This window comes from Callithrix jacchus, chromosome 4 (genome assembly GCF_049354715.1).
Source record: "Callithrix jacchus isolate 240 chromosome 4, calJac240_pri, whole genome shotgun sequence".
Classification (NCBI taxonomy): Eukaryota; Metazoa; Chordata; class Mammalia; order Primates; family Cebidae; genus Callithrix; species Callithrix jacchus.
This window is the reverse complement of record NC_133505.1, coordinates 104381523-104402089: the sequence shown is the minus strand read 5'-3', so window position 1 is coordinate 104402089 and position 20567 is coordinate 104381523. Positions and strand designations below refer to the sequence as shown.

Sequence of the window (20567 nt, the reverse complement as noted above, 5' to 3'; positions counted from 1 at the left end):
TATTATATGATGTAAGATATTTGGATTTATATCATAGTATTTATGTATGGTTGATTTTATGTCATGATATTTAAGTTATAGGATATTAAGGAGAAGATTAAATATCATTTAAGGACTTTGACTACTCTGTAGAAAGGGTTAGTGTGTTTCTCATTATATGCAGTATATTTTTATCATGTTAGACATAATTATGACCTTGTTATCATCTTCATTTGGAGATCAGGTATAGTTTAAAGAAATGCATATGAGTGCAAAGTTGATAAAGGAGTGGACTTGTGATGGTTAATTGCATGTCTCAGTTTAAGTGGACAATGTGGTACTCAGATATTTGGTTAAGCATAATTCTGGGTATGTCTTTGGGGGTGTTTTCAGATGACATTAACATTCAAATCAGTAGACTGAGTGAAACAGGTTTCTCTCAGTCTACTGATTTGAATGTTAATATCATCCATAATATGAGTAGACTTCACCCAATTTGTTGAAGGCTTGAATAGAATAAAGTGGTTTTTTCTTTCTGCTTGACTGTCTTCTAGCTGGGACATTAGTCTTCTCCTGCCTTCAGACTTGGACTGAAAAGTACCCTATCAGCTCTTTTGGACTGCAGATCTGGGACTTCCCAGCCTTGTTAATTGTGTGCACCAATTCCTTATATTGAGTGTGTGTGTGTGTTTGTGTGTGTGTATGTGTGTCTCCTATTGGTTCTGTTTCTCTGGAGAACTTAGATTAATACAAGCATCTAGGGGGAAACTGACAATTTACAAAATCCCTTTGAGGATAATTTCAAAATGGTCAGATAAATTGTTGGTATGTCAATATGTTTTTAAGCATTTTGCTATTCTTTACAAAAATTGTTCTATACCTAAATAGCAATAATTTTGAAAAGTAGTTACTTGTATTGTTTTTCTCATTGTCTTAAATAATTACTTTGAGAATATATATGGTCTAATAGCTTCATAGCATTTTTATCTGGAGTAGTTTTATCATATGATCATTACATAAAGTAAGTTTAAAGTTTCTAAGTCTCTGACTAAAGATTTTTATTTAATTTTAATTTCTTATTTTATAAAACAGATTAAAATGTTCTAGAACAGAATGGACTAAACTTCTTCCAATTTATTTCTGTGAATTTTATCCTCATTTGAAAATCCTGAATGTCTTCCCCAAGGTTCTACTCTAATTGGGTACCTACTAAATAATTCTTCAATCAGTGTTTCTAATGTCTCCCCACTTCCCAACAAATCTGTGAAGATAGAACAAAAGATGCAACTCACGGAAACACAGAAAATTAAGACTGTCAGAGAACATAGTGCTTGATTTGAAAGTGGTTGGGAGAAAGGTTTTCACTGAACAGCAGAGTAATGGAAGATTATGATAAAAATAATTAATGGTCTTCTTCAATCTCTTTCCCTACAAAAGAGGAGTCAGGTTTCCTTAAAACAAAAAAACAAACAACAACAACAACAAAAAAACAGGCAGACGTCTCATTTCAACTACTGAATACCCACAAACTAGAGACACTAGGTCAGAACCTAACAGAACACTGGGCAGTCATCCTTATGTAAAAGTGTTGCTTCTTAAGGTACCAAGGCTACTCATCCTCCACCTTCCTCTGACACCTCTTCCAACCCTACCACACACAAGTATGTACATCTGAATTGAGAACAAAAGCAGGTGGCACAGGGTTGAACAGGGGGAGTTACAACTTAGAAAACATCATCCTCTAGATGTGGAAACATAAATGGACTATAGGCAGAAATTCCTAAAGCAGAAGAGTATTCCCTTTGTACTTTATCTGCAGGAGGTCAATAATACAGACAACAGAGTTAGAAAATGGTTCCATTTCAGTCCAGAGACCTGACGCTGATAAACTTTTATTAGACACTGATGTATGGCTAAGACTCATAGACATTAGGTACCCTTTCATCTATACTGGTATAAAAAGGTGATTCAGTGAGCACCTGGTAGACAGTGAGCAGCATCAAATGAAATTGATACATTGTCTGATGGCAAACACTGAATCTGGATGTCTTTGACTTAAGAATAGCTAGGAGAAAAAAAACAAACAATAACACAAGGTCTAATAAGGAAAGATAAAGAGAACATTTTACTGAGGCCCAAGAAGAATCTGAAAATAATTTATTACAGAACTCTGAGATCACATAAGAAAACTATTTGAGAATATTAAGCTCTAAGACATGACCTGCAGAAACCTTTAGAACCTCAATCAGAGAATTTAGCCAAGAGAAGTCAGGTGTTTTAGTAATAGACATAGAAATGTGTATTTGTATGTTGTAGTATATGTTATGCATGCAACTACATATATACACATCTTAATGTATAGAGGAATATTTATATATGTGGATAGACAGTGAGTTAAGTAGGTATAAGTAGATTTAAGTCGGTAGGTGGGTAGCTAAAAATAGATAAGAAAAGAAGAAATCCCATAAGATTTATTTTGTTCTCATTTGTTGGTAAAAATGCATTCAATAGCACCCAACACTCAGTCCTAATTTTTAAAAATTAATTCCTACCAAATTATGAATTGATAACATAACTTAAAATTATTTTTAAACTATTCAATATTATATTTCATAAAAAAGAATATTTGCTAATACCCTTACTAATTAATGCAGACTTTGATTTTCTTGCCAAGGCAATAAAATATAATACTGAAATAAGAGAAGACAAATTTTTATTATTATTTGCAGACCATATGACTATTTAAATAGAGAACTCAAGAGAATAATCTGCAAAACTCTGAAAATTAATATTAAAGTTCATTACAGTGATTGTATACAAATTAAATGGCAAAAGTTGAAAGTTTTTCTGTATAGTAGCAATAACCAATTTGTGTACATAATATCAAAAGGTACTATTCACAAAATAGTAATATCTTATTAAGAAATATGTATAATCTATATAAGGAGTCTTAAAATACTTTAATAAACAATCTAAATAAAAACTTCAATATAATAAAAGTAGAAATGGTATTCCCATAACAGAGCACTGGATTTTTTAAAGTGTGCAAATAACTTTCAAATTAATGATAAGGTTAATATATGTTGTTTGAGATAATGATAAAATAATTCAAAATTCATTGTGAGAATAAATAGATAAATCTATTTCTTAACATTATGGGGAAAGAAAAATAATTCACATCTTTTAATATATTAAGACAGGTGTTTAACTATGTTATGATATTAAAACACTATGGTTCCAGTTCATGAAATTACACTCAGATTAACAGAACAGAATAGATAGTATTTGGACACACTATATATAGTATGTGTAATAATTTAGCTTATGGCAAAAACAGAGGGCATCACAAACCAAAGGATTAAAAGATGTAAGTTTCTAAACAAATGGTATTGGGAGAATTAATTATTGGATTAAAAAAAGAAGAGCCCTAATGCATAATATTTACAAAACAAATAACTTATGAAAAGTTGTTAAATAAATAAAGCAAACAAATAAATGAATATATTATGAGGCTTCAACATTTTTTTGAAGTATGGTTTAAGTTTTCTTTTCTTTTCTTTTCTTTTGAGAGCAAGTCTGGCTGTGTTGCCCAGGCTGGAGTTCAGTGGTGCAATGCTGGCTCACTGCAATCTCTGCCTATTGGGTTCAAGTGATTTTCCTGCTTCTGCCTCCTGAGTACTGAGACTACAGGGGTGCATGGCCGCCCCCAGCTAATTTTTATATTTTTAGTAGAGATGAGTTTTTGCCATGTTGGCAAGTCTGGTCTCGAACTTGTGACCTCAGGTGATCCACCCACCTCAGCCTCCCAAAGATTTGGGATTATAGGCATGAACCACAGTTCCCGGCCTGCTTTAACTTTTTTACCTGGTCTTAGAACAGATCAATAATTTCCATGTAGGTCAACTAAAATGTGTTCAGAGACACACTAATCCTACGAAATGTGTTATGAATGGAGGGTGCCATGGTCAAATGTTTTGTAAATGCTGTTTGGCACGACAATGCATATTAGCTTCCTACAAACATAAAAAATATGAAAGAAAACTACTTAAGTTTTTATCCCTTCATTTTCTCCAAACTTGTGAGACTATTTATTTATTTAACAAAGCTTTTTAGAAGCCTAGTGTTTCATAGATTAAATTTTGGGAAAAGCTATTATAAGTATGAAAATAATAGCATATATAATAATGTTTTAAAATTATTTATTTACTTATGAGAGGGAATCTTGCTCTGTTGTGCCCAGGCTGGAGTGCAGTGGCACAATCTTGGCTCACTGCAACCTTCTCCTCCCAGGTTCAAGTGATTCTTCAGCCTCAGCCTTCCAAGTAGCTGGGATTACAGACACATGCCACCATGCCCAGCTAATTTTTTTATTTTTTATTAGAGATGGGGTTTTGCCATGTTGGCCAGGCTGGTCTCGAACTCCTGACCTGAGGTGGTCTGCCCAACTCAGTCTCACAGAGTGCTGAGATTACAGGCATGAGCCACCACGCCCAGCCCAATGTATTTAACTAATGATTATAAACTTTTTATGTAAAATAACCATAAGAAATTAAAAGGTAATTGATAAATTAATAAAAATATTCAAAACAAAAGTAATGAAGAGATAATATTGTTACAACACATTTTAGTGCTTTTTAACACAAAATCTAGAGAAAAAATATACTGATAATAAAAGACAAGAAAATTCACAGAAGAGATATGAATGGCCAATAAATATAAGACATAATTCAACCCACTGATAATAAAAGAATGATAAGTTAAAGCATTCATTTTCCTAGTAATTGAACACCGATGTATACATCATTAGTGACAAAATTTATAATAATATAATTATGTATGATGTCTCACTATATGAGACACTATGAAAGGATATGAAAGACACCGCATGTCTGGCTTATTTACTCTGCAACCCTTGTTCCTAGTAGGGCGGCTTTCAGATTTAGGTGGTTTCAAAAACACTCACATTACTTGGCACTTTAAATGAATTAATTTATTCAAAAGGAAATATAGTGCAAAATGCAAAAATAAAAAAGGAGTAAAACTTTCATATATTTGGGCATTGTATTGTTATTCACTAAACTTACTGAGGGCTTTGGGCATCCAGTGGAAAAAGCATTACAATAGTGTATACACCTTATATAGTAAAACCCTAACATTAGATTAAATAGAAAATAATAAAAAATGTTAAAACAAAACTATAAGTGAGGTTAAGAAGACACCGTGTCACAGTGAAAAATTGGAATCACTAAATGTACGTTAATAGGGAAATAATTGGATAAATCATGGGATATTCACTTTCTTTTTTTTTTTTTTTTTTGAGACGGAGCTTCGCTCTTGTTACCCAGGCTGGAATGCAATGGCGCGATCTTGGCTCACCGCAACCTCCGCCTCCTGGGTTCAGGCAATTCTCCTGCCTCAGCCTCCTGAGTAGCTGGGATTACAGGCATGCACCACCACGCCCAGCTAATTTTTTGTATTTTTAATAGAGACGGGGTTTCACCATGTTGACCAGGTTGGTCTCGATCTCTCGACCTCGTGATCACCCGCCTCGGCCTCCCAAAGTGCTGGGATTACAGGCTTGAGCCACTGCGCCCGGCCAGTATATTCACTTTCTAGAAAGGTCTGTAATAATTAACAATTATGTTTTCATAGAATATTGGCTAGACAAAATGTTCATGATATAGTATCATACTTAGCAGGATGTTAACTTTATATACTAATTGAATATGTATGTTTAAGTGTGTGCACTTATCTGTGTGTGTTTTGTTGCAGGGTAATGAGTTCACATGATTTTTTAAAAGATGTTTAATTCTTAAACATTTTACAAATTTTCTAAAATAAGCATGGATATTTTATGGCAGATAGTATTTAAAAATAAATTTCTTGCTAACTCGTCATTCCCTATCTCCATTACAGGCATTAATTGCCTTCCATTTTGTCATCTTTATTTCTACATGTCTGGCTTACTCACTCTGCAACCCTTGTTCCTAGGAGGGTGGCTTCCAGATTTAGGTGGTTTCAAAAACACTCACATTACTTGAAATCTATTTCAGTATTTAGCAGTTAGGGCCAACAGAAATTTATTTTGCAAATTGTTGTCCTCTTGTATTATGTAAGGGGTTAGGCTTGGAGAAATAAAACTTGGAAGGTATCGTTAAAACAAGAAGTAGGTAGGAAAGAGAAAAAAGAAATGATGTGTTAATCCGTCTAATAATTAGTCAGTCAATCTAATCCTATACAGATTTGGTTAGCAAACACCGTATATTTATTACATGGTTTCCCAATGGATTTACAGATCATTGAAGACATAGTTTGTGCTCATTCTGGTCTTCTACAGGTGGAGACCCAGCTGAGATAGTAAACAAAAAGAATGAAGGTGGACTCTGACATCCTGGGGAAAATAAAATTGTAACAATGGCAGCATCCAGAGTTTTGTGGAAGATTGGGGCAGAGCAGTTAATGTGTCCTTCTCATCAGTCATAATTTCATTTAAATAGGGGGATGGTTTCACTCTTACTGGGTCTGGGACCCATGTCAGTTTATCAGGCATTGTAGTGATGTTTCTTTCAACTGCATTCCATCAGGTGAGGTAAGTGTAGCGAATGGACAGCAGCTGGGCACTCAAGTGGCTCCTGCAGAATAAAGAGAAACTAAGTGAGAAGAGAAAAAAGAATTCCTTCCAAATATTCTGAAGAATACATACCAAAAAGAGGTCCTGGGAGCTAAGGCAGACCAGCACTGAAGTTGGGATAGAGTGGGGTGGGGGAGTGGCACGCCATTTTCAGAAACTTGAAATGTATGTGTGTGTGTGTATATATATATATATATATATATATATATATATATATATATATATCTTTATTGAGTTATAATTCATGTAACATGAAATTTACATCTTAAAGTATATAAATAAAAGGTTGTCATGTATTAATAGAGTTGTACAGCCATCACCAAATTCTAAGTTTAGAACATTTTCATTGTTGAGAATATTTTTTAAAAAACAGGTTTTTTAAGAATCAAATTTTGCAAATCAGTACATTAGCAAAAGAAAAAAATCTCCCTTCCTTTTCATGTTTCCTCAACATTTAGGAGAGTATGACTTAATTTTATATTTTCATACCCTAGTGTTAGTGAACTGCTCACTCTTGTTTCAAATCTTGTCCCCTCAGTTAAGATCCTAGGGGCTGGGAATTTACAAATATGTATATATGAAAACACGGCCATTGATCTCCCAAAGAGAGAGAAAAAAAGGAGTTTTTCCTAAAATTTCTGCTTTTTTCCACATTGTGCTTCTAACTCTGCAAAATACTGGTTAAAAACTGCATGTGGAGGTGGGCGGATCACTTTGAGGCCAAGAGTTTGAGACCAACCTGGCCAACATAGTAAATCCTGTTTCTACTAAAAATACAAAAAAATTAGCTAGTTGTGGTGGCATGCACCTGTAGTTCTAGCTACTTGGGAGGCTGAGGCACCAGAGTCACTTGAACCCAAGAGGCGGAGATTAAAGTGAGCCAAGATTGTGCCATTGCACTACACCCTGGGCCACCGAGTAAGATCCTGTCTCAAACAAACAAACAAAATAAAACTAAAACTGTATTACTTTCAAAGGAAAGCAGCAAAGCCTCCAAAATACACAACCTTCCAGGTCATTTCTTTCAAGCTGAGAATCACTTCTTTGGCAATGTTCTACATCTTGAGCAATAATTTTGGGATTCAGGAAAATTATGGAGAGAGTTAACTAGCAGAAATATATAAACTGTACTTTTTTCACTTAATATAGGATTTAAAAATTGCTAACAATTATAACTCATCAGAAATGAGAAGTCTTGTCATAATATGAAATGAAGCCTATTGATATGATTTGCAACTTTAATATAAAGCAAACTCGAATCTCAATGCTTTGAGCTGACATTGACTCATCATCTAGTCATTCAGTAAAGGCATTCTATGGGGATAATTGTGGACTGAGAATGAATGAGGGAAATAAACTGAGAACAGGTTATTGTTGTTTTCTGAAGCAGGTATAATTTCAATTTATAAGAAAATCAGTGTTAACTTAATGATGAGTTAATCTTCTTTTCAAAAGGGATATTTAGTATTAAACCTTTATTGTTTTAATTCACGTAATGCTGGTCCCCTGATCTTTTATCCAGAAAGGACTGAATCCCTAAACCTTAATTCAAGTGTTGCTATTTAATCCCAGTAGCCTTAGGCAAAGATATTCAACCTCCATGCCTCATTTTCTCCATCTGTAGAATGGCAGTAATGATGCTTACCTGCCCTTCAGGAGTGTTATGAGGCTCCATTAGTTGTTTTTAAAGTACTTTGCAGATGAAGAACTCAGCGTAAATGCTGTGTACCATTATTATTATGGCATTCTTTATTTATTTATTTATTTATTTTTTATTGCATTTTAGGTTTTGGGGTACATGTGCAGAGCATGCAATACAGTTGCATAGGTACACACATTGCAGTGTGTTTTGTTTGCTTTCTCCCCTTCACCCACATTTGGTATTTCTCCCCTGGCAATCCCTCCCCACCTCCCCCTCCCACTGGCCCTCCCCTTTCCCCCCTATAGACCCCAGTGTTTAGTACTCCTCTCTCTGTGTCATGTGTTCTCATTTTTCATCACCCGCCTATGAGGAGTGAGAATATGCGGTGTTTCATTTTCTGTTCTTGTGTCAGTTTGCTGAGAATGATGTTCTCCAGATTCATCCATGTCCCTATGGCATTCTTATGTTGTGTGCATCACTGCATTGTTTTCCTTTTCAAAATATCGCAATTTTCCATCTGTCATTTATGAGTCATCAAACAAAAGCTAAATTCTTAAATTTTCTCTCTTTACCTTGCTGAGAAATGTATACAAGTAAAAGTCTCCAGGCAGTATGCACAGTCCCCAAGTGCTTCGGGGCAGTCTCTCAAAACTCACTGTCACCAAGCAACAGTGTTACACAGCCCATGTCTAACTGTTTTCAGAAATGCTCGTAGTCCTGCAAATATTAAAATACTGAAAATACATGAAAATCAGTGATGGGTCTTTGAGCATTATTAGAATTGCATTTTTATCTTACAATAGTGAAAAGCTATTTGAGGTGTTGGTGGGTTTTGACTCCTTTTCCTCCTCACTTCCTCTGTCCCTTGCCTTCTACTTTCCTTGTCCTGCCTTCATTCTTTTCAAAAGATTGTCAAATGAAGCAATTTAGCATGGACTGAGTCAGAATTCATAAATAGTTATTTTTTTTTTTTTTAGAAAAGCATTTCCCTGTTTTAACTTTCTCTTATATGTAGGTGATGGCTCACTGTGGCTACCTGTTTTGTGCCTTTTTTTTTTTTCGAGACGGAGTTTTACTCTTGTTACCCAGGCTGGAGTGCAATGGCGTGATCTTGGCTCACCACAACCTCCGCCTCCCGGGTTCAGGCAATTCTCTTGCCCCAACCTCCTGAGTAGCTGGGATTACAGGCACGCACCACCAGGCCCAGCTAATTTTTTTTTTTCTTTGTATTTTGAGTAGAGACGGGGTTTCAACATGTTGACCAAAATGGTCTCGATTTCTTGACCTCGTGATCCACCAGCCTCGGCCTCCCAAAGTGCTGGGATTACAGGCTTGAGCCACCGCACCCGGCCTGTTTTGTGCTTTTTTAAAAAACACGTTTTTCCAATCCCATTTGCTTTCTGTTTGGGCCTAGTTCAACACAGCCAACACTAAATGGTGAGCAACAAATAAAGACACATTGCAGCAGGTCTTAGCACAATTGTCTCCCCAATCCATGTACTTGATAAATGCCCTGTTTCAGCTAAAAAAGACGTATAACGTTTCCCTTATACTAAATTTAGTGGTGAAAACCTTTAATAACTAAAACTGACTATAATTTCCTTCTTTCGACTGTTCTATTTCAAAGTCTCATAAATCCTGTTTATTGATTAGTTTTACACAGAATGCTGTAGAGCTCTAAACACAAGAAATTAAACTGAATGGCAGGTGGATTTTTTTCATGATCTTTCAGCTAACCCAGCAAAAATGAATTTTATTGTAATGGTTGACTTTGTGAAAATTTCTTCCCTTTTATTATTTTTAAAGATTCTGCTAATGTGTGTAATTTTATGTCATACGTTTATTCTGATCTTAACTGCAGAAAAGGATAACAACAACTTAAAATACTGTTTCAATTTTATTTTTGCTTCTTTGAAGTGTATCATCTGAATTCACATGTTGATATACATTATCTCATAAAGAGAAATAATGAAGTTTCTCATCAAAATGATTGGCATATAATTATGAAACTGGCTTCTGAATGGAATGTCAAGAAAATCTCCTGCATGGACCTTAGGAAATAGATTTTTCACCTCTTGTATATGGAAAAAGCACATTAGCCTTATATTTAGGTAATTATTACAATCTTGCAATAAACATCTTTGAATGGGAAAAACAGTTTCTACAAAAAAAATACACAATATGGCACAAATAGTTAAAATATTTTAATGCAGTAAAAGGGATTACAGATGTTTGGAGGCAATTTGCAGCTTCTGCATACTGTGTTTACAATTTCTGTTTTCCCTGAAGAGGAGATAAGTTTTCATCAGAGGAAAAAGAATAGGAGTAGCAACCCTGGGGTCTTTCCTTTAGGTTTTGGGTGTTTGCTTTCCTGAAGTCACTCTATTAAGAAGGTTTCAGCTCCCAAACACAACTGTGGTACACAGAGTATGAAGATAAGAGGACTTAGAGATCTCATATCTCATAGTTAAGGTGATATCTCATGGGGAAGACCTGTGTGTTACCAATGGTAACTCTGAGTACAAAATGGACAACAGCTGCCTTCTTCAGTTAAGAAGATCAGAATGAATAATGACTGTAAATGCCTAGAGTTCACTTCTTTTGAGATCATGTGATTCAAACTCTTACATGACAAGGAACTTATCTTTAGGGAGAGAATCAAAGGGAATTCAAATCCTGAGACGCAGATAGAGAAGTAGAATGAGAAGTGGGTACTGCTGATCCTAATTCAGCAATTATAAAATATAAGAAGTCTCAGTCTAGGACAGAAACATAATACAAATTAAAAGCAAAAGCATTGTAAAAATACTCGGCTAGATGAAAGGAAAATCCTAAGAGCAGCCACAAAGAAGTTAAAGAAAATGTGCTACCTTTTAAAGCAGATTAAGAAAATTAAGAGGGTTTAGGGAGACACATTTTCTTTTAGAGTTACTGGTTCTGCAGAGAATATGTATGGGTGCATAAAGACGATAACATGGAAGCCAGCACTGCCTTTTGTTCTCTCCCCTTGTGGAAAGATTTGAACCAACATTGGTAAAGAAGAAATCATATCTGTGTTGTGTTTCCTGTAATTAGTGATATACATCTGTATACTAACTACAAAATCACATAAAGGGACTTCTTAGTTTTTCTTTAATAATGTCTTTGCAATTAGAAAAGAAGATTCTAAAATTATATGGGAACAACAAAGAGCCCAAATGGCCAAAGCAAGTCCAAACAAAAGGAATGGATGTGGAGGCATAATATTACCTGACTTCAAATTATACCACAAGGTTATAGTAACCAAAACAGTATGATACTGGCATAAAAGTAGACACATATTGGATAGTCACATGTGAAATAGTGAATCGTATAGCCACAGTGAAATTGGATCGCTATCTCTTATCACATAAAAAGTTTAACTTAAAATGAATTAAATATTTAAATTAAGACCTGAAAACATACAAATTCTAGAGGAAAACCTAGGGAAAAACTCTTCACTGGTCTAGGCAAAGAACTTATGACTAAGACCTAAAAGGTAAAGACAGCAAAAAGAAAATAAATATATGGAACATAATTAAACTAAAATCATTCTGCAGAGCAAAAGAAATAATTAATGGACTAAACAGACAACCTACAGAATGGAAGAAAACATTTGCAAACTATGCATCTGATGAAGGAGTAATATCCAGAATCTACAAGGAACTCTAACAAATCAGGGAGAAAAACTAATTCCATTAAAAAGTGGGCAAATGACATGAACAGACATTTATCCAAAGAAGATATATAAACATCCAAAAAACATGAAAAAATGTTTCACATCATTAATCAGCAAGGAAATTCAAATTAAAACCACAATGGTATACCATCGTATCCCAACCAGAATGGCTATTATCAAAAAGTCAAAAAACAACAGATGTTAGCATGGATGTTAAAGAGAACACTTATACACTGCTGGCAGGAATGTAAATTAGTACAACCTCTATGGAAAATAGTATGGAGATTTCTTGAAGAGCTAAAAGTAGATCTACCATTCAATTCAGCAATCTCACTACTGGGTATCTATCCAAAGGAAAGGAGGTCATTTATATAGCTGTGTGTGTATACACACACACACACACACACACACACACACATATAAATGTGTGTTTATATATACATATAAACATGTATATGTATATATATACATATAAACATGTATATGTATATATATATACATATATAAACACTTGCATGCATATATTTATTGCAGCATAATTCACAATTACAAAGATGCAGAATCAACCTAAGTGTTCATCAACTGATGAGTGAATAGAAAATATGTGGTATGTATGTGTATGTGTATATATATATATATATATAAACACCATGAAATTCTGCTCAGTCACGAAAAGAAGACATGTCTTTTGCAGCAAGTTGGCTCGAACTGAAGGCCATTATCCCAAGCAATATAACTCAGGAATAAAAAACCCAATGTTACATGTTTTCACATAAGTGGGAGCTAAGCTATGTGTATACAAAGTCATATAGAGTGGTATATAGACATTAAATACTCAAGGAGGGAGGGTGGAAGGGGGATGAGGGATAAAATATCAAGCTTTGGGTACAATGTACACTATTTGACTGATAGGTACACTAAAAGCCCAGACTTCACCAATATAAAATTCATCCATGTAACCAAAAGCTACATGTACCCCTAAAACCATTAAAATAGAAAATTAAAAAGAAAATGATGTCTTTGCTTCCTGAATCTCCAGTTAAATAGCTTGATCTTTACACCTTTAAAATGGAAACACTAAGTCACTGTACCCAACAAAACATCTGATGTTGATCCAAGAACCCAGGTACACTTGACCTTGAAAGATGGTGCCAAACCATCTGTTACATGGCTGCTACTCACCAAACCAGCAAGACAGCAGGAAATAAGCTTTAATTAAGTTAAGTTAGGTTTGTTACCTCCAAAAACTGTTCACAGTCAAATAACCTCAATGAGTAGATGAATGAAAGTCTGCTTAGCACTGTGCTTGATACTGATTATTAGCATTGTTGTTACTATCATTGCTATTATATTCTAAATAATAGTATACAAAATAGTATATATACTACTATTATAGTGTATGTATAGTATTATGCTTATATATATTATACTGTGTCATAGTATATTAAATATTATAGAATATCAAAATTATAGTAAATTATATACATATTCTGTAATATCCTAATATATAATGCTTTATAGTATCATATAGACTCTATTATGTAATAGAATATAATACATATTCTATCTAGAATATATTATAAATATTAATATTCTATAAATTAATATGTTATAAATATATTATAAATTAATACATTATAAGTATTCTATAAATATAGAATACAGAATATTATATCATATATCTTATATCTTATAAGGTCATATTTCTTATATATGATATAATACATTTTACACAATATTAATACTTTTTACACAATATTAATAATTAATTTACATAATAGTAATTTGTGTATCTTCTAAATATGGAAGATATATGAGATATATCTTCTATATAAAGAATTATATTTCATATATTCTCTATGTAGAATATATATATGAGATATTTGTGAACCCGTGGCATATGTATTATTTTTTAAATCTTTCAAATAAGTCAGTAGTGAGAATTATATTTATGTTTTATTTAGGATTATAGTTTTGCTGCTGATTATGTTGAGATTAAGAGGTAAATAAAAGGCATGGACTCTGTTTTGCCCCATTTCCAGATAGATGCATGTTTTCCAATCAAGCCTCCTCTTAGGGAAAAAAACTCTATTTCCTCTTAGGAAAAAATATACATAATATAATATATTATACATTATTATAACATATTATTAACATATAATAATATATGAGTTATTCTCATAGTATGCCAATTTTCTTGTGTTAAACATCAAAACTTCTTATAACATTGTGTCTTCATCTCTGTAAATTCTTTAAAAATGTTATGGATGATAATATTGGTTAATACCAGAAAACTAAGCTGAAAATCATGCAACACTTCCCAATTTTCAAATTAGAGTGTATGTGATCAATAGCCTGCTTTTATAATTGTCCATTACTGTCTTACTGTGGGCTATCTTTGTTTTAAGAATGTTTTACGTACTGTAGACTAAAGTTTGAAAACAATGGTCCCCAACTAGAAGTGATCTTGACCCCCAGGGAACATTTGGCAATATCTATTCCAACTAGGGGTGGGCGCTAGCTTTCCATTTTAAATTAATTAATTCATTATTTAATTTGTTTTTGATTAATTCAATATTTTTCTAAGAGGAGGATTGAATAGAAAATATGCATTTTTCAGGCGATGCATCAAATTAGAATTCATATATTATATTTACCTCTTAATCTCAACATAATCAGTAGCAAAACTATGGACCTAAATAAAACCTAAATACAATTCTCACCACTGACTTATTTGAAAGATTCAAAAAATAAATTAAATACTCACATATGCCACTTAGGTTCACAAAAATCTCATGCATAAGAACTAAATGGCTAACTTCTCTTCTTCTCAAAGGCTTATTTAAATCTCTCTACATATAAGGCAGCTGTTCTATTGCCGACTCATTCTGACTGTACTTTTTGGCTGATTATGAGTGTGTAAGCAATCAGCCATGTGTACACCTTTTACAGGGAGAAGTGATTGGCAAAAACTTGTAAATAATCTTTGGCTGAACTGCCCTGTTCTATGAACAAAGGGTGGCTTATCCGATTGCCTGGAAGTTATAAGCATAGGAGCTGTTTTGCCTTCCATTTTACCCTGGGATAAAGAGCTTGAATTATCAGTTAGATGTTACTCTTTGCATAAAGCATGTTTTTCCTAAGAAAGGATAAATGTGCATTATAAGTTGTTATTTTAGAAACACTTATCATATCCCAAAACGAGGTCCCTTGATCTCCTTCAGAGTGAAAAACAGTTTCCTGTTAGATGATTCTTACCAACAGAGCTGCTCATGTTGAGAGAGAGAGAGAAAAAGAAAAAAGAAAAAGAATGGAAAAAATAACTCTCACAATTATTGCACAAAGGACGACTTTACAGGAGACCTTCAAACACTGAAAATCAGCCCAATGTCCTGCCGATCATTATTGAGACATCTGTATTCACTTCACACGGACCCATGCACTAATCAGCCAGGAAGTGCAACAAGCACTGGCAGAAAGTACACAAAGATAAAGTACCAAATGGTATGAATATTAAAATCATAAATACAATAAAACAAGATAATGAGTGTCCTCAATTATAATAAAGCTAAAGCCCAATTAAAACATAATCACTGACTTATTATTCAGAATTTTTTTAGAGATCATATTTAGCTGATTTGTTACACTCATTTCCCTTTAAAAGATTTCATCATCACACTATTTTTGCATATCCACTTTTTAAAAGATTCATTTATCCATCTAATTGAATAATTAGGCTTTTTTGATTAATTGTTTTAAACAGTTTCATGTCATGGGTATCTTCCCACTGAAATGCTTTTATATTATCTTCTGTGCCCTGATGTTCCTGCCATAAATTACAAGTAATCACATCTTTTCACCTCTCCTTCTGGCACATCCAAAGAGGTGTAGTTGGAGAGTTTCCTACTGGTTCACTTCTCTATCCCTCACTTTCTTTTTTGGGTCTCACAGCTGCAAGTAGTTCTGAGCTTTATCATGTGTAATCATTTTAAACAACTAAGCTATGAAGCAATGGTGACTCTCTACCTTCTTATGTTCATCCCTGCCATTGCATACAAGATCCACAGCTTCAAAGGTTCCCCAGGGGTCCTAGCCCAGAAGAAAATCCTGATTATAAGTGACATTTGAGTGGATGTTTAGAATTAGTTTATTAACAATTATATCTAACCCAAGGCTCTTTATTAACAGTATCAAGACAGTCATCCAGGACAGAACCCAATGCTGCTGTGTTATCATGCCATGAAAGCAATTTTTAACATGGGAAATGATCTCAAAGATTATCTGAAGGTCAGCATTGGGGAGATGATGCTTCTTTCTAAGATTGGAGAGTCTAAAATCATGGAAGCTAGTCTGGGGGGCTTGGAGTAGGACTTTATTTTGTGACAGCCCCTTGTTTCTCCCTGAGGATCAGACATTTCCATTTGAGAAATTAGACAGGCAGGTCTTATCTACCAGGGCTTGACTGCAGCATATCTTAGGCACAACTCACTCACTAATCCCACTTCTACAAAAGAAGTTAAAGTGAAGCATTTCTGTTGCCTTAAATGCAAACTAGGTCTTCACTTGTCCCTAAAAGTGATTTAATTGACTCATAATAATTTAGAATATTCCTTGAATATTGCTCTTTTACCAACAGACTGGTGTTTGTAATTGCTTCTTAAATATCAACAATTCATATGTGACAATTTTATAAATATGACACTAGTAGGGTTATTTCAGCTTCTCTTATGGGCTAGTGACCGAGAAGTCTCAAATAGTGTTGTGCTGAGGTGAGAGCATGGCACAATGTCTGTTTTATTTTCAGGAGTGTATTATGGCTGCCCCAAAAATGAAATGCAACCAGATGAGGCCTTTTATCAATCTGAATTGGAATGTCTGGTTTGGATTAAATATAAATGAAATTGAGCTATTAACACTCCAGGAGAAGAAAAAAAAAAAACAGCTGTCTTTCTCTATGTTTTATCAGTAATCATGTCATTGGGGAACAAATGGGGGAGTAACATGATTATTAAAAAAAAGCATTTGTGATTACAGAGTACAATTATGGCTATTTTATATATTGATTAACCTGTTTTTTAAGGTAATAACTATGTTACCATTTGATTTCTAAGAAAGAAGCACATTTTCTTTTAAGGACTTGTAATACCAAAGATTATGGATAAGTCAAGTATCAGAACAAGGTGATTACTTAACATCTGTGACCAAGTAAAAGGCTAAAGGAGAAAATCAACCAACATCTGCACTGTCAGTAAAATACTTGGGGGAAAAAAACACAAGTGAAGTGTGATTAATCACCATGGATGTATGATTGAGTCAATTGACTGTTACTTTTTCATGATGATTAATCAGCTACAAAAATTATAATTGTCCCACTTCTAGTGGCTGCATGCTGTGCCCGATGACATCAGCTGGGGCTATAGATACTCAATGTGTGGTTTTCAAAAGAATATGCAAATATGACTGGGTAAAGAGGGGTGGGGCTTCAACTCCATTGTAAGAAACACTACGAGTCCTTGCCCTTCTATTATTGTTTGAGTTTTCTTAGCAGCTTCCAGAGAGGGCAGTTCTTGTGCTATTATGACTATTTCATAACCTCATCACCACCACAAGGGAAAATTAGAGAAACCCATTTCTGCAAATTGGCCATTGTGATCTTGTTCAGGAGATGATCAGATCTCAGTAATTCATTTTCTTCCTTTCCACTGATTTCTTTTGTGATTAGTACAAAATGGAGACATAAATATATGTGCAAGGAATGATACTAGCAGGGAGCGAATGGGGATCTGGACTTTCAGCTTGTTTGCACATTTTACTCCTTCTGCATATTTGTGGAGCAAGGCAAAGAAATTGGGGTTACAAATATCCATCAGAGCTTATAAAGGAACATCTGTTCATTAGCTGTGACTCTCTATAGAGAAGTGCCATCATCATAATAGGCTTACTTGTAGGTGTGAAGGTTTGTTTTAAGGACTACTTTCCCTAACATCCCTAAAATTCCAAGGCAGTAATAAATCTTTGCAGCTGGCTCTGCTTGCCTATTCCTCAAGGGGTTACTGGGAATCATCTGGTAGAGAATGAAGAACAGTGCCCATGTTTCTCTATAGGCTGGGATTTACTAGTAACACTGGGAGTGTCATCACAGGGTTGAATATAGCTTTTTATCATTCTGCTTGATTCACTCATCTTTAAATGATTATCTTAAATTGATCATAAATCAGAAAACCTTAAAGTATTAAGATCTGACAAAATAACCTGATTAATTATCCCAAAGCAACTGGGTCTTATCAGAGTAGAACTAAACATACTGATATACTCTGTAGAAGGGCAGCATAGGGCAAAGCCCTGGTCGCTCCACGCATTCGCTATTTATGTTTCACTGTCTTTCACCCTGAGACATTGAACTACATTCAGAAAATGTAGCTCACTTAAGACTTGAAATTCAGACTCTGACTTAGCCTTTTAAAATGGGATGGTGTCTTTTTTAAAAACCTTAGAGACAACATCTTCAAAGAAAAAAAATCATCTTTTACGTTAATTAAATTAAAAAGAAAGGATTTCAAATATCTTCTTAGCTAGTTCTAAGCAGGCAATATGTTTCTGAGCCTTCAGCTGTATGTAAAGTCCCCACTAATGATCTGTAATGAAGAACTTCTTTTTGCACATCCAGCATTTTCCCTTTAACGTTCAAGATACAGCACAAATTTGCCAACACTATTGTAACTTTTAGCACATTGACTGTACTTTTGAACCAAAGTACTAACAGGACTGGAAAAAGATAGTAATTTTTCTACTTGTGGGTCTTGGAGTATCTACCTACTCCAATGCAATAAAACATAACCTATGAACATGTATCACTCCTAATTTATTGTATTTTAAATAGAAAGTATTAACAGCTCTTATATACACATGTTCTCTAAACCCATAGAGGCCTTCAATTTTATTAATATGAATCACTGAAGTCTCTCTAACTTCTTGTATTTAGATACGAAAGAGAAACATGGGAGCTCCAGTCTCTTGAGTTTTCTCTAGGTACCTAATAATTGTTAATTATTAGAGACTAACTAAGTCACTGAAGTGACTCATTTGGCTGATGTCTCAAATGCTGTCATTTACTACTACACAAATCAGCCTGGTGATAGAGTGTCTTTAAATTAGGTTACAACCATGCAGTTATTGGACAGGGAGTAATTGATAAAACCATTAGTAACACTTGTAGAGATAACAGCTAGCAAAATCATGCAACCATAATTATTCCTAATGGATACATGCTATAAATTGTGGCAAGAAAAAATCTTGCATTATCTTTCAATCAAATCTGACAGTCCTGGAAGATTACCTTAGACTAAATGATTGTGTATGAGAAAGTGACCTATTAGAATCTCTCTGCTTTTTCTTATGTGTTTTTCCTATGATATTACAGGTTTTCTTTTGTAATTTCTTTCTCTGATAGCTTTTGGTGTGAGTAAAATGCAGGTCTTTTATTAGTTGTCTTTTCTGTGAGTTTTAAAAAGTATATATCCTACGTAATTTTTAATCATATGCAGGATAGATATTTCAAAATGTCACATGGAGACAGTTATAGTTCGAGGCAAAAAAATCCAAGTAATAGACTATTTTTAATAGCATTACATTATTTGTCAGTATGTAACTTTTCTCTGAATTTTGATATTAATATTTATTTTAGCAAAAAAGTGATTAGTGTTGTAATGAAAAAAAAAATGCAGTGGTTGATTTACTTTGATTCTCCTCCATAAAGGACAAATCTCTATGGAGAAAATGCAAGAGACTTTAACAAAGCTTTCTCATTTTAATGACTCCCTCTGTGGTGGGACATTTCCAAGACATATGGACAGCAATAAGTAAGGAAAACATACCTACATCTTTTCTGAGCATGACATTTTTTTAATGTGTAAATAAAATTTTCTCGATATTCATTTATTTTGTTGAAATTATCTTTATAAATTGGACAAAAATCTTTCCAATGAGTTCCATAGCTTTCTGTGTCATTACTCTGTTTTCTAGTATGAAGAGATTTCCATTTGTAAAGAATTAGTGATTGTCTTAACTGAATTTATTAGGAATCTTAAATATAAAGAATTTAAATAATTTTATAAAACTAAAAAAATCTTATTTTAGGGAAAGCTATATCTAGAACCCAGATCTAATGTTTTCTATTGTTTTCCATTAGGTCACAAAATTATGGATTCTCTTAAACATAAAATCGAGCATAAATGAGCTTATATGTAAGTGTCCTAAATGTGTTTAGTTGACTCAAACAGTATTGACACATTAACAAAAGTTATAGGTGTAATATTTTGTAAAGATGGGTGATGAACATATGGATTTTTAATTTTCTCTTAAAATTGGATTTTGAAAAAGGGCTTAGAGGGAAAGCAGTTAAAGAAACCATAAATTACTAATACACACACATGTTCCTATATACAGCTGCATCTCAACTCATCCCAATTTTCCCATTCCTCCCACGTTATTCTTGAGGTAATAGTAGGCTTGGATAGAGCTGCCCCTTTCAAAGAGGACTAACACTCAAGAACAACCTCACAGGTGACACTATAAGCATACCATCAAAAAGAAAGGAGAGAACAAAACAAATAATACAT

General features: G+C 33.9%; 1 protein-coding gene across 1 annotated transcript in view; it reads right to left on the bottom strand.

Moving 5' to 3' along the window:
* Positions 1-4947: 4947 nt before the first annotated feature.
* The window catches only part of LOC144582184 (uncharacterized), a 1185294-nt gene continuing 1169674 nt past the window's right edge, over positions 4948-20567 (bottom strand). Inside the window, exon 7 of the mRNA XM_078369860.1 lies at positions 4948-6611. Within this exon, the coding sequence (XP_078225986.1) occupies positions 6601-6611 (11 nt within the window). The 3' untranslated portion in view covers positions 4948-6600. The remainder of the gene's footprint in view (positions 6612-20567) is intronic.